This window comes from Bactrocera tryoni, unplaced genomic scaffold (assembly GCF_016617805.1).
Source record: "Bactrocera tryoni isolate S06 unplaced genomic scaffold, CSIRO_BtryS06_freeze2 scaffold_25, whole genome shotgun sequence".
Classification (NCBI taxonomy): Eukaryota; Metazoa; Arthropoda; class Insecta; order Diptera; family Tephritidae; genus Bactrocera; species Bactrocera tryoni.
The window spans coordinates 9,147,789-9,163,229 of NW_024395977.1; the positions used below are offsets into that span (position 1 = coordinate 9,147,789).

At 34.5% G+C, this 15,441-nt stretch overlaps 1 protein-coding gene, 2 long non-coding RNA genes and 1 pseudogene across 3 annotated transcripts; 2 read left to right on the forward strand and 2 right to left on the reverse strand.

Moving 5' to 3' along the window:
- Positions 1–2,300: 2,300 nt before the first annotated feature.
- On the reverse strand, positions 2,301–4,169 carry LOC120780687 (annotated as a pseudogene).
- Positions 4,170–6,503: 2,334 nt separating this feature from the next.
- LOC120780475 (DNA replication licensing factor Mcm5) lies at positions 6,504–9,183 on the forward strand. The gene is made up of 4 exons (XM_040112750.1): positions 6,504–6,786; positions 6,841–7,951; positions 8,016–8,837; positions 8,895–9,183. Exons 1-4 carry the CDS (start codon positions 6,632–6,634, stop codon positions 9,009–9,011), a joined length of 2,205 nt encoding a protein of 734 aa, XP_039968684.1. The 5' UTR covers positions 6,504–6,631; the 3' UTR covers positions 9,012–9,183.
- A 1,506-nt stretch (positions 9,184–10,689) lies between these two features.
- Positions 10,690–11,949, forward strand: LOC120780497. Its single transcript, XR_005705882.1, has 3 exons — positions 10,690–11,165; positions 11,228–11,429; positions 11,704–11,949. It is a non-coding gene; the product is annotated as an uncharacterized LOC120780497 (long non-coding RNA).
- A 2,516-nt stretch (positions 11,950–14,465) lies between these two features.
- On the reverse strand, positions 14,466–15,181 carry LOC120780527. Its single transcript, XR_005705893.1, has 3 exons — positions 14,979–15,181; positions 14,709–14,885; positions 14,466–14,648 (listed from the first exon to the last, which is right to left on the reverse strand). It is a non-coding gene; the product is annotated as an uncharacterized LOC120780527 (long non-coding RNA).
- Between the last annotated feature and the right edge of the window lie 260 nt (positions 15,182–15,441).

The window sequence follows — 15,441 nt, forward strand, 5'->3', positions numbered from 1 at the left end:
TATTCGCCCGCGCCTTTGAATGTGAATTCGAATTGTATTTTCGCGTGTAGTATTAATTGTGAAATTTTATATTTTGTAAAATAAGTTGCGCAGTGTTCGGATGTAATAAAAACAATGTTAAAAATAGTGCAACGAAATGGAGATTTTTCCATTTCCCTTAGGATAAAACAGTACTAAAACAGTGGATTCATTTTTGTGCACTTTGCGCCCGAAGCCTTCGAAAAAAATTTGCAGTTTGAAATGGGTAATTATAGCATTTTGATTACAACAATTTTACTTTTATAACCAAACGCTCTTGCAGGTTTAAGTTCGAGGAGTCTAACGAAGTTGCTACCTAGCGCTATTCTCTCGTTAACCAGATTAACTCCTGCAGAGGCTAATGAAAGGTAGAAAAGGATGGAGTCTCGTTTAAACCTGGACGTTTTAGAAAACTTGTTTGGCGTAATCAGGTTAAAAGGCGGTCTTCACGATCACCCTGACAGGAAGGAGTTCAAGCATAATCTACGTTCCTATATACTTGGTCAGAACGAAGGATCGATTACAGATGAAGGAAATGTTGAAGTCGACAACACCCCACCCTGCAAGATGGAGGTAACAAATTGCACAAACACATTGAAACATTTTCAGCTGTTCACTAACACTGTTACATTTTCTGGAATTTTCAATTGAATGGGAGAATACGTAAGTAAGACAGAGAAAAACTATCGGCATTCTAAACATATTGTATTATTAACTTGCTAGAATAGGAGAGACGAATGCCCATTTTTTCAAGAAGAAGAAAACGAAAAGCGCAGTTTATTTTGGATTTTAAAGAGGTAAGTTCGTTATTTCATATTTTGATATTTTATAATTAATTTCTTATATATAAATATATTTGTTTTTAATTTGTTTTATATAGAGTAAACGAAAAAACGAAAAAGCTTAACAAGGAAAAAAAGGTAAGCATTGTGAATTGAATGTCGTGTGTGTAATTAAAATTTTTAATATTACAGAAATCATTTGGAGCATTTGGATGCGTATAACAAAGACGCACCATTCAACTAGCCGCATCACCGGTCACATGGAGGACGATCATTACGTAGAGCTCGCTATTAGTTTAAGTAAATATTTGATTATTTTTATTTTATTATTAAATAAAGAGAAATAATAAAGAAAAAACTGAATTTTATTTAAATGAATTGAATTTGCTAGAAGTAACAAATGGGTAACAAATAATCTTGTTACTTCTAACATGTTTATATGTTATAAGTAACAAACTGATAACGAAAATAGTAACACTAATAGATATTCGGGTAACAAATACTTTTTGTTATCCATAACACATAGGTAAGCTATGCGCTAACAAAAGAATTGTTTACCCGTAACATACTGTGAAGAGATTTCCTAACAAATGTATGTATTCTGTTAGAACAAGGCAGCATGCTATATTTGCCATTGGTTAGAGCGAGATAACCATTGAACATTAAACAGCTATGTGTTACTATTTTCCCACTCTCTGAACAAAAGTAACAAATATTATAACGAATGCAAAAGTGAACAATAACAAGTCGCTTATACGTCTAATAACAGCTACCCGTCTTGCAGGGCAGATTTCGAAGGTAATTACCCTGCAAGACGGGTAGTTGTTAGCAAACGTGTAAACGAGTTGTTATTGTTCCCTTTTGCATTCGTTAAAATATTTGTTACTTTTGTTCAGAGAGTGGGAAAAAAGTAACACATAGCTATTTAATGTTCAATGGTTATTTCGCTCTAACCAATGGCAAATATCGCATGCTGCCTTGTTCTAAAAGAATACATACATTTGTTAGCAAATCTCTTCACAGTATGTTACGGGTAACAAATTCTTTCGTTAGCGCAAAGCTTACCTATGTGTTATTGATAACAAAAAGTATTTGTTACCCGAATATCTGTTAGTGTTATTATTTTGGTTATCAGTTTGTTACCTTTAACATGTAATCATGTTAGCAGGAACAAGCATTTCTGTTACCCATTTGTTACTTCTAGCAAATTCAATTATTTTAAATAAAAGTCATTTTTTTTAATTATTTTGCTTTATTTAATAATAAAATCAAAATCAGATATTAATTAAATTAATAATATGCCTATTATTATTGCATTCGGCAGAAAAATTATATACAAGTTATTTGAGTATAAAAATTATAATTGTAAAATTCATATTTTAAAAGTAAAATTAGACACTTCAACTTAGAACTAATATATACAACTTAAAACTAATATGTACAACTTAAAACTAATATTTACAACTTAAAACTAATATATATAAGTAATAATAATAAAACTTATATTAGTTTAGCCCTTAGTTTATGTTTCTTCTATTTAAAACGATTGTGGCTTAAGGCCACAAATCTCCGGAGCTCCCCACATATACTGCTTTTATCCTTGTCAGGAAATAATGATTACATCGTCTGAAAACAAACCACGAAGTACGCCGTCCACACTGCCTTTTGCGCCCTTTGATTTCAATATTAGCCGCATCTGTAAAAAAAATTACAGTAAAGTATATTACAATCGCATAATATTTAAAAACGAAATATTTACCATAGCATCCGTGCTTTCCTTTTGGGAAAGTTTGTCTTCCAGGAAGCGCACGTGCTCTTCCGATGACATGGGCAGTTTCGAAGCGAGCTCCACGTAATGCTCGTCCTCCAAATCACCGGTGATGCGGCTAATTGAATGGTGCGTCTTTGCCGCTATGACGCGGCATTTGCGCAATAATTTACTTTGCGCCTGCACCTCGGCCTTCACTGGCATCTAGAAAATTAAAATATAAAAATTAGCTTCTGTTTTAATTTGGTACTGTAATACTGCGTTACTTACTTTGTCTGTTAGGGACTTCTCAATGGCAGTGAGACGGGTCTCAATAGCATTCAGCTTCTGGATTATATCTGAAAAACATAAATGTATTTTTATAAAACAAATACTAATATATTTATATATTAATACATTATACCTGCATGGCCGCCAGACGATGGTGACGGTACCACAATTTCTGATGGTTCTGCTGGAGGAGCGCAAAGAGGTTTGAAAAGGTTTTCTTATTCATTATTTAAAACTAAAACTTAACTGATTGATAGGATCCACGTCGAAAACTAAAAAAAAATATTATATAATTATTATATAAAATTAAAAATATTAAGTGGTCGTTTAATTAAAAAATACAATATAGCAACAAATATTACTTTGATAAAGATTTTTGATTTGTAAATACTTACAAATAGTATATTGCAGGAGGAAAATATAGTTGAGAAGTGTCTTTTTAAAAGAGAATATCTATTTCTTAATTAATTTTTGTAAAATGAGAAAACATTATAAGGGAAATATTTACTGATTTACCGAAAAATAGTATTTATGTTTAGGACACATAATTTAACCCTTTTTTACTTGCGACATATCTTTTTGAGATCAACATCCAAGTAAAGAAGTTGTGTATTTCAGCACTAAAGAAAAGACTATATAAATAGTTTAAAAAAATTAAAATGTAAATATCCTTTTTTGAAAAGACACTCCTCATTTGCTTGAAGCTTGAAAAAGTTTAATTTTAATTTTTAAAATCCTGCTTAGGAGCAGAAATGCGTATATGTATGTTTATGATGAAACACTAATGTTGTTTTTATTTTAAACAATTTTAGATATTCTGCATGCGAACAGATATCTTGGACGAACAAATGAACATTTTTAATTATGGAGGAGATTATCCAGTTCAAGAATTTAAATATTCGAGATATTTGCGTTTAAAGGTGGGTTTCCAGCTCTCAAAAAAAGCAAAAACTTCATATAAAAAATCGCTTATGAAATGATCAAGAAGTTTTCTGGTGTAAATTAATTTTACACTTACATATATTTCGCTTTTTATGTTCACTAGCACTTCACTAATTCTGAAAAACCTCCTCAATCCGACAATACCCATTTTATTCCCGAAATCCTGGGACGGTATTCTAAAGTCGGCACAATTATAATTGTAACCGCACAACTCGTTTCAATTTAGATTTTAAATTTTTTACATTTACACATGTATGTATGTATATATGTACATACATATATATGTAGATATAAAGTACAAATTACATATTTGAAATAAATATGCGCTATTTAGCTTTACTAATTTAAAACTTACTCTCTTATTTGTTTGTTGTACCCAATATATCGGGTGATTTTTTAAGAGCTTGATAACTTTTTTAAAAAAAAAAACGCATAAAATTTGCAAAATCTCATCGGTTCTTTATTTGAAACGTTAGATTGTTTCATGACATTTACTTTTTGAAGATAATTTCATTTAAATGTTGACCGCGGCTGCGTCTTAGGTGGTCCATTCGGAAAGTCCAATTTTGGGCAACTTTTTCGAAGCATTTCGGCCGGAATATTTTATCGACAAATTTTGTTCAGCGATGAGGCTCATTTCTGGTTGAATGGCTACGTAAATAAGCAAAATTGCCGCATTTGGGGTGAAGAGCAACCAGAAGCCGTTCAAGAACTGCCCATGCATCCCGAAAAATGCACTGTTTGGTGTGGTTTGTACGCTGGTGAATCATTGGACCGTATTTTTCAAAGATGCTGTTGGACGCAACGTTACGGTGAATGGCGATCGCTATCGTTCGATGCTAACAAACTTTTGTTGCCAAAAATGGAAGAACTGAACTTGGTTGACATGTGGTTTCAACAAGATGGCGCTACATGCCACACAGCTCGCGATTCTATGGCCATTTTGAGGGAAAACTTCGGAGAACAATTCATCTCAAGAAATGGACCCGTAAGTTGGCCACCAAGATCATGCGATTTAACGCCTTTAGACTATTTTTTGTGGGGCTACGTCAAGTCTAAAGTCTACAGAAATAAGCCAGCAACTATTCCAGCTTTGGAAGACAACATTTCCGAAGAAATTCGGGCTATTCCGGCCGAAATGCTCGAAAAAGTTGCCCAAAATTGGACTTTCCGAATGGACCACCTAAGACGCAGCCGCGGTCAACATTTAAATGAAATTATCTTCAAAAAGTAAATGTCATGAACCAATCTAACGTTTCAAATAAAGAACCGATGAGATTTTGCAAATTTTATGCGTTTTTTTTTAAAAAAAAGTTATCAAGCTCTTAAAAAATCACCCGATACTTGAATCCTCCAAATGTTTTCTGTAATATTAAAATTTTTAATTATACACACAACATTCAATTCACAATGCTTACCTTTTTCTCCTAGTTAAGCCTTTTAGTTTCTCTATACAAAAGAAATTAATAATATACATATGTATATATAAATAATATAAATTAATTATAAAGTATCAAATTATCAAGTAACGAACTTACCTCTTTAAAATCCAAAATAAACTGCGCTTTTCGTTTTCTTCTTCTTGAAAAATTGGGCATTCGTCTCTCCTATTCTAGCAAGTTAATATTACAATATGTTTAGAATGTCGATAGTTTTTCTCTATCTTACTTACGTATTCTCCCATTCAATTGAAAATTCCAGAAAATGTAACAGTGTTAGTGAACAGCTGAAAATGTTTCAATGTGTTTGTGCAATCTGTTACCTCCGTCTTGCAGGGTACTTATCTCTAACCGGTAATTATCAAAATATTAAACGTACATAGTATTATAAACCTAAAACTACAGAAAACATTCTTATATAAAAATGTATTGATGCTAACAAATGCAAATATGTACTTACATACAAACTAAGTTTTTGCATACTAACCACTGTTTCTTATCCGAATTGTAATAATAATCTTAACTAACAATTTACTCCATTTATTAATACGCATGTATGTATGTTTATTATATTTTTGCAGGTAATATTTTGCAACGAGTGTCAGTTGATCTAAATTCCACTGACCCAATTGAAAAATATGATGACTTGAAGATTCTCAACAACGGCGGGCTTGAAAATTTGGCAGGGTACATCAGTCACAAACTTGGTAAAGACAACCCCGAAATTGTTTTTCGGAGCTAGAATGTGTTTTAGGATTCGTTCCTTAAATAAAAACTTAATTGAAAATATGTACAGCAAAATAAGAAAATTAAATAAGACAATAGATTGATAGTTGGTCACAAAATATTGAATATTTTTATTTGCATAAATGTATATAGTTGAAACAAACACTGCAAAGAGATAAAATTTAATAATACAACGAAATGAATATGTAGGTATATGTTCACTATAAAATATTCACTTATGTATATTGATATCTTTTATTAATATTCACTTATATTGATGTTAACTTTTGATGATATTCATGTTTTTGTATGCCTACAATACAAAATTGATTTTTATTTCAAAGAAAAACAAGCAACTGAAAATCAGCTGATTGTACGTTGGTCAACCGTGACGTAGATGCGCAGAACGAACAAAATTTTAACTCGTTATTGCGCAATCTTGTTTCTATCATTCTGGCAGGCAATACGTATTGGAATACTGTTAGTATATATTAAAATTTTGCCTGTCGAGATACATTGTAATGTACCAAGTGGTGTTGTGCATGTGTGCTATGTTTGTGTTTGAAGTTTGATAACGAAAATTTGAATTTTTTTATCGATTATTTTTAACCTGAACTTTTTTTGGCGCCAGGAAAATCCCAAAAACATTTTAGTTTTGCAATCAGTTTTAAAACTTTTTGTGCGAAATGGAAGGTTTTGATGAAGCAGGCGTCTTTTTTTCCGACAATTTCAGTGGAGAAAGTCAGCAAGATGGGTCACAAGTTAACATGCAAGCGGTCAAAAGAAAGTATAAAGAATTCCTCCGCACTTTCAGCGAGGACAACTTTTTTTACAAATACAGGTTGGTGTTTATAATTTATGTTTAATATATCTACAATTTTTCATTTTCATTTAGAGATTCTTTGAAGCGCAATTACTTGAATTCAAGATATTTTCTTGAAGTTGAAATTGAAGATTTAATAGGTTTCGACGAAGTTTTAGCAGATAAACTATACAAGCAGCCGACTGAGCATTTGCAACTTTTCGAAGAAGCGGCTCGTGAGTTTGCTGATGAGATAACTTCACCAAGGCCAGAACATGAAGAAAATGTGCATGATATCCAAATATTACTTTCTTCTCATGCTAATCCCACCAACGTGCGTGAATTGAAGTCTGATAGTGTATCAAAATTGGTAAAAATTGCTGGCATTATTGTGTCGGCATCAGGTATTAAAGCTAAGGCAACTCGAATGTCAATAATGTGTCAATCATGCAACACTGTCATTCCTAATTTAAAAGTAAATGCAGGTTTGGAAGGTTTTACCCTTCCGCGTAAATGCACATCTGAGCAGGCTGGTCGTCCGAAATGCCCCTTGGACCCATTTTTTATTATGCCTGATAAATGTAAATGTGTAGATTTTCAACTTTTAAAGTTACAGGAGTTACCGGATTTTGTGCCACAAGGCGAAATACCTCGTCACTTGCAGTTGTTTTGTGAAAGATCATTATGCGAACGTGTAGTACCTGGCAATAGAGCGCTTATCCAAGGTATTTATTCTATAAGGAAAGTTGGAAAACCATCTCGACAAGATGGTCGCGAAAAAGCTGTTGTAGGAGTTCGTGCTCCTTATATGCGCGTTGTCGGTATAAAAGTAGATTCGGAAGGTTCTGGTGCTATATCACGCTATAGTAATGTCACAGTAGAGGAAGAAGAGGTATTCCGGAGATTGGCAGCTTCTCCCGATATTTATGATCGTTTATCAAAATCATTGGCCCCTAGTATATTTGGTTCTGAAGATATCAAGAAAGCTATAACTTGTATGTTATTTGGAGGATCTCGTAAACGCTTACCTGATGGTCTTTGTAGGCGTGGAGATATCAACGTGTTATTATTGGGCGACCCTGGTACTGCGAAGTCACAACTTTTGAAGTTTGTGGAAAAAGTTGCTCCCATTGGAGTGTATACTTCTGGGAAAGGATCAAGCGCTGCAGGATTGACTGCTTCTGTAATAAAGGATCCTTCTACGGTAAACTAATTTTTTATAATTATTAAAGTATTTTAGTAAAATTATATTTTTTGTGAACGGTCAGCGAAATTTTATAATGGAGGGCGGTGCCATGGTACTAGCTGATGGCGGAGTTGTTTGCATAGATGAGTTCGACAAAATGCGTGAAGATGATCGCGTTGCTATACATGAAGCCATGGAACAGCAAACGATATCTATAGCGAAAGCAGGTATAACTACAACACTGAATTCACGTTGTTCAGTTTTAGCCGCTGCAAATTCAATTTTTGGTCGGTGGGATGAAACAAAAGGAGAAGAGAATATTGACTTTATGCCAACTATATTGTCTCGATTTGATATGATATTCATAGTGAAGGATGTACATGATGAAACAAGAGATATTACAATGGCAAAGCATATAATTAATGTTCATTTGTCGTCTAATAAGAACATACCAGTAGAACGTTCAGAAGGAGAGATTTCATTATCAACATTTAAAAAATACATTCATTATTGCCGCACGCATTGTGGACCGCGCTTAAGTGAAGATGCAGGTGATAAACTGAAAAGTCGATATGTATTAATGCGAAGTGGAGCAGGGCAACAAGAAAAATCTGCTGACAAACGTTTAAGTATTCCAATTACTGTTCGTCAGTTGGAGGCCATTATTCGGATCTCCGAGTCTTTGGCAAAAATGAGGCTACTTCCTTTTGCAACAGATGAGCATGTCAATGAAGCCCTCAGGCTGTTTCAGGTTTCTACCTTAGACGCTGCAATGACTGGTTGCTTGGCTGGTGTGGAAGGATTCGCCACAGAAGAAGACCAGGAAACATTGAATAGAATTGAAAAGCAGTTAAAACGACGCTTTGCTATTGGCTCTCAAGTTTCTGAACAAAATGTGGTTCAGGTTGGTGTTTTTGTTGACATGTACAAAAATAATACTATAATGCTTTCTCTACAACAGGATTTTCTACGGCAGAAATATGACGAACGGGCAATTTTGAAAGTAATACATACTATGATAAGACGGGGAGAATTACAACATCGAATGCAACGAAAAATGCTATATAGGTTATGCTAAAGACTTTACACCTTTAAGCATCTATATTTGCGAGAGTACACCAGCGACAACAGGATACCAACCCTTATTTAGTAGGTAGAACTGTTAAAATCAGGAAACTGTTCGAGAGCAGTTATCCATATTACTTTGTGAATTTTACAGTTGAATACATTAAAAATCTTTATAGAAAATATGTTTACTTTATTTTTTTTAAATTTATTTATGCATGTTTTTAACAGAATATTTTACAAAAAAATTGGGAAACTTTGGTATTACCGTTCCATGACTTCGGGAATAAAATAGGTATGTTAGGTCAGGAACAAAAGATGTCGATAAGGTAACACTGGGATCGAATCGTTACATCCGTGTACGGTTCGGCAAACATACGAAAGAAAATCCCGTAGCAAGAATCATAGAATATAAGATTACGACACTAGTTAACCGTTAGTTTTTTTCGGTTTAGCTCGTGACAATTCTTACAAAAAATACATTGTGCAACAATTTCGTGACGTAACAGTTTTGCGTTGAGAAGAACAAGCATAGAAATGCATGCAAATTGTAAACAGAAAAGTAAACATTTTTGGAAATTCCCAAAATAATATTAATTCATTCGTCTTTGCAGGAAAAATTTCAGTGGAATAATTAGAATATTGTTGCGAGAAAAGATATAATTAGTTTTAGGCACATCCACAATAAATAGAGTAATGTGTGGAAATTGTTCAAATGAAGAAAACCAGAGAAATTGTACTGTTGTATTTATTTAAATTTCTAAGCATAAATATATTAATTTTTTAAAATGAAATGTGCAGTGGCTTGTTGTAATAATTATTATGCAATTAAAGGATCGAAAACGAGTTTTTTCAGTTTTCCGGCCGATTTAAAAGTTGCCAAAAAATGGGTGTTATTTTGCAAAAGAAATGATAAATATGTTACAAATATATCTTCAATATAATTTCACAATTCTTTTATCATAATTTCATACATCTGAACTTATAATATATGTATATATTTATATACAACACAAGAAACGTCTTCTCCATTTGAATCACAACTTAATAAACAATTTTATTATCAATAGGCCGATATATTTCTTTAGAAATGATTTAAATCTTTTCACTCAACAATATTCAATCGCTTCACTAAAACTTTCCATTAAAATCGAAACAATAATATTTTGCGAATTTACAAAAGTGTTTACTTTTCTGTTAACAATTTGCAAGCCATTTGACAGTTTTTCACTCTTGTTCTTCTCAACACGGAACTATGACGTTTCGTAATGGCGGTCGTCGTAATCTTATATTCTAACATTCTTGTCCCGTAGTACGTCAATCTTATACGGTGATTGGCATTATGACCATGGTAGAGGAGGAGTAAGGTCACTATCAGGTGATGTTATGTAAACAAAGGCACAGCTGAGAGGTGCCAATGTAGGAACGTCAAGTGTAGTCCGGGGTTGAGTTTCTATTGGTATCCAAGATGGCCGACTTTTAATCAAGATGGCTGACTTTTGACCGGAAAATGGTTGCATTCTGTTATTTTCTTAAAATTTATGAAAAAGTTGTCCCAAAAATATTGGTTATATATAAAAGTTTAATATATTTTCAAAAGAAAATCCTTTTATTTTAATATATATTCTTAAAGATGAGAACAATATGAGCTAATACATGAAAAATTAAGTTTTTTATTTATGCCTCTTTTTAACTTACCACAATAATAAATGTTCACCACAGAAAAATGTTACGAACAAATAAGCAACCATGCCGAATAGTGGGGTCCAGATTATGCTCATTCACAGCCATATTTACATTTTTGCCATCGTAACGAAGGTTTTTGCAAGATAATTTGTTTGAGTTTATTTCATGGTTAAATGCTTTACGATGGTTTATTTAGTTATTTGAATCTGGAAGAAGTGTGCAAATTTCCCTTGAGACGATAAATAACAGATCGGGTTGGGATTTTATTCCAATAAAAGTACGGAATAACTAAACATGGCCTCGTTAATACTGCTGCGTAATGGGTCAGGTGCTGTTCCAATTTTATGATTTAAGAGATGTAAAAGCGATTCGCGATGCTGTGAAGTACTCAAATGTATTTATGAACTTAGTTGGTCGTGAATGCGAGACAAAATTTTAAATTCAATGACGTGCTTGTGGAAGGTGCACGTCGCATTGCTAGGTAAGCTAAAATTAAACTTTATTTCAAAAGATTTACCATGTAATTTTTATTTTTTTTTATAGAATCAGCAAAGAAGCTGGTGTAGAACGTTTGATTATTTGTCTGCTTTAAACGCTAGTCCCAAACCAATGAGCTTTGTGTTTGAAGGTGGAAGTAACTTTTTGAAGAGCAAATACTCCGGTGAGCACATTCGGATGTTGTACGAGCTATTGTCAATTGCGATTAGGATACCGATACTGCTGGTCAGCTTTATTAAGCTGTTGTGTAGGTTTTGAGCAAAATTGAATTTACATAAATTCAGAAAACATGATTATTATAATTATCTCTTGATTTATCTTACAGTAAAAAATTGTATTTTACTGTTCAGACGAATTATTATGATATGTAATACCAAATTTTTCCACAATAGTTATCTCTCTTTGGTACACTCATTATCAAAAATAATTTTCAATTTGTCCATGAATAAATTAACTTAAAAATATATAGCATATTTATTTATTTATTTATTTATTTATTTAATAATAATTTTATATTATAGCATTTTCGCTTTCTGCAACCCGTTTTGACCTCTCGCCACCCTTATTCACCAGAGGTGGCCATGATGTTTTATTGTGAACGTACACTTGAGGGGTAGGTTAAGGACTGTGAATGGCTCTTTCTTCTATTGTGAATGGGACTTTCCCTACTCCTTTATACCATGATTATGACTTACGATGGCAAACTGATGGTAATTGGTTTTTAATTCACAATAGTTTTTAGAATCGTCATTGCTTTAGATCACAATAGATATGGAACTGTAGAAACTGTTACAAATTTTTCAATAAACTAAATAATAGTGGAATTCAGTAAAAGTGCCCATACACGACATACAAGTGCGTTCGATCGATATGTGTGCGCATGCTGTTTACTCGTGTATGGGCTTGTGCGCGTACCGATTCATGATCGCGAAAATGTTCGTTTTATTACGATCGGTGCGCGCACATGTGTGTCGTGTTTTTTTTTTGTTTCGAAGGGGGAATCTTCGCTGAAAAAAAAACTACGTTTTTGCCAAAATGTTACAAGTAAGCGAAAAAACATCAAGATAAGGAAAAAATTTAAAAGGTCATAAAAAAAAACTGACACATACGAACGCCAAACCCTTTGAGGGTTTTACTATACTGACCTAGTACCATCACCCTGACTTGGAATTTCTCACCCCCCCAGACAATAATCCCAAAAATGTTCCACAGTGTAATTAGCACTGCTTCCGTTTTTTGGGCTGCTAGTTGGAGCTTTTTTGCCGTGAGCCAGCTTTTTATTCTTAAAGTGGTGTCTTCACATAAACTTTCTACTTGACTGATTTCTTTTCCTACCACCGTTACCGCAATGTCATCGGCGTACCCGATAATTTGGACCCCTCTTTCTAATGGTAGTCGAAGCACTCCGTCATATAACACGTTCCACAGCAGTGGACCTAGGACTGGGCCTTGTGGTACTTTTCCCGCCCCCTGTACTGTTTTGGTCCCTCATCGGTATCATAAAGTAGCAGCCTATTCGACAGGTATTTGGAGATAATTCTCAACAGATGCTTCGGTGTTCTTTTGTATTCGAGAGCGCTCATTATGTATGGCCAATACGCAGAATTGAACGCATTTTTAACGTCAAACGTTACGACTGCACAGTATTCTTTCGTGCCATACATCCACCTCGTTCCTTCGATGGCCTTGCTTGCCACATTTGTCACGTTTGTGATCGCATAGATGGTTGACTTGTGCTTACGAAAGCCAAATTGGTTTTCGGCGAGTCCTGGATATTCTTGCTCCAGATGCTTCTCCAGACGTACGCATATTATTCTCTCCAAAATGTTTCCAAGCGTGTCTAGCATGCAGAGAGGGCGGTACGCACTTAGTTCTCCAGCCGTTTTGTTTGGTTTCTGCAAAAGTACTAAGCGCTGTTTCTTCCATATTTTTGGAAAGACACCTTCTTGCAAACAGCGGGTAAAGGGCTGTGAAAAGGGGCTCGCTTTGTGTGTTATAGCCGCCCTAAAGTTGGGGATTCCATCTAGACCCGGTGCTTTGGTATTTCCAAACCTTTTGGCTGCTTCTATCACTTCATCGTCGGTGACCGATGGTGCATCTATTACCGTAGATATATTTGATAATAAAGGTCCTTCGTTCCTCTGCGTAGGGAAAACCGTTTCCACGATGTTTTTCTATAGGGTGGGACAGGTTGGTGTTCTCCCTTTGCTTAATTTGAGTTTTGTCATCACTATTTTGTACGCATCGCCCCATGGATTCTCATCGGCATTTTCGCAGAGCTCTTTGAAATAGGAGAGTTTGCTTCTTTTGATTGCTTTCTTGAGCTCACGGCGTTTCCTTTTAAAACTTTCTTGCAGGTTTTCGTATTCTGGTGAACTTCGTCTTCTCTGGCAGGAACGCCCGGCTTTGTTGCAATCAGTTCTCAGGCTGTCGATTGCACTATTCCACCAGTATGCAGGGTGTCTGTAAGCGTTAGCGCCTTGTTTTTCCCTGCACATGGCAGCGTAACATGCTTTGCTGACATGCCTCACCAATCAGCCCTATTCTGCATTTCGATTACGTTCCCGCTCTACGCTCCGTCTGAATCGAAAATAGGTATTCTGAATTACGATTGGATTGAAAGAAGAAGAGGAAGAGCTGTAGCTCTTTCGAAGTCAGCTGTTTGCCTTGAAACGTGTGAAAATGAAACATAACAAAGCAAAAATACACAAATTATTGTTGGTTTATTAAAATAAAGAAATTATATCTCGTTTTTTTTTAAACACTAACATGGAATCAGTAGCGGCAGCGATATTACTTGAGGAGGAGAGCAATGCATTATTCAAAATATGCCCTACATTATTCTATTAAATAAAAACAATTGCATTCAGTGCATTTTACAGCTCCTATATTAAAAAAGTAAATGTTTTTATTTCATTTCACAGCTCGTTATATAAATGAATAATAGTAAAATAAATAAAAGGCTAACAATTAAAAAATGACTACTTTGAATCCGGCTTATAATTTGGATCTAATCTTAGCATTTGCATTTTTATTTCTACTTTTTCCTTCACCAGCTCTTCCTTAATTCTATTGTGTCGCTTCTGTTCTTCAAGTTGCTTCACTGCAGTCTCCGCCAAAGTTTCTAGAGAACGATTCATGTGCCGTAAATATGAAGTAACCTCTTCCATTTTACCAAAGGCAGCTTCATTGAATTTTTTCGTCTCTGCATAAAATTCTTTTTGATTTGTATCTGTTGCTTAAGTAATGAAGAAGTGCTCTGCTTGTCTGTTCTCGCCTCTCTATTTTGGCTGCTAGCTCTACTGGTTGAAGGGATATCATCCGATTCCAAACCCGTCAAAGCTATCACCTTTTCATCAAGTGGGCTTATGCGTTGTAAACGGCAAGGACCTCCACCGGTGCTCATCCTTTCTTTTTTGTTATGCGATAATTTTCGCTTCATGTAGCATTTTTAGTCAATCCAGACCTGCACGAAAACGTTAGATTTAACTTAATCTTTTAAAATTAATTGTAGGTAATACCTTACCTCCATGTATTGGAATCTTTTGTTGGTGGGCCAAGTGCATTTAAATTCCTTGCAACCTCCTCCCAAAACTCCTGTACTTATTCCTTCGGTCGCTTTTGGAAGCCCTGCGCAATATCTCTTTTCGTGGCCATCATATCACACAATTTTTCGTATTGCTCTGCCGTTGTTACTTTTGACCTGCAAACATATCAAAAAATATCATTTAAGCACAAACAACCAAGGACACCACCATTATGTCTTTTACAACTATAATCATAAAGTTTTACTTACATATTTGAGGAAATTATTTTATCCAAGTGCACGAAAATGAATATATAACGGCTTTCCGTCGACAAAACTTCAACGTAAAAAAACGTAATTACGATCGCAATGCAGAATACATAGAATTGGAATTTTCGAAGTTGAATCGAAACGCAGAATACCAAAGTTGCCAATCGGAGAAAATTTCGATTCGAGTAGAAATGCAGAATAGGGCTGAATATCTCCGCCTGTCGTTCTGTATCTTCTACATTTGCGATGTTGTCATTTAGCATAAGTCGAAAGATATTTTCGTCGAACGTTTCTGCTTTCCATTCTTTTGTCTGTACCATCTTTGTGTGCGTGTATATTCTACTCCTAGATTTTCCGATCTCCATTATGATAGCTAGGTGGTCACTATGCGTATAGAGGTCAGACACTTCCCAGCATGTTGATCGTACCAACGGGCTACTAACAAACGTGATGTCAATCAAAG

Excerpts from the sequence above, each read along its gene's own strand:
- LOC120780475 (XM_040112750.1), top strand. The coding sequence starts at position 6,632 with ATGGAAGGTTTTGATGAAGCAGGCGTCTTTTTTTCCGACAATTTCAGT. Across the intron at positions 7,952-8,015 it reads TAATAAAGGATCCTTCTACG|CGAAATTTTATAATGGAGGG; the intron begins GTAAACTAATTT and ends GTGAACGGTCAG. Across the intron at positions 8,838-8,894 it reads CTGAACAAAATGTGGTTCAG|GATTTTCTACGGCAGAAATA; the intron begins GTTGGTGTTTTT and ends TCTCTACAACAG.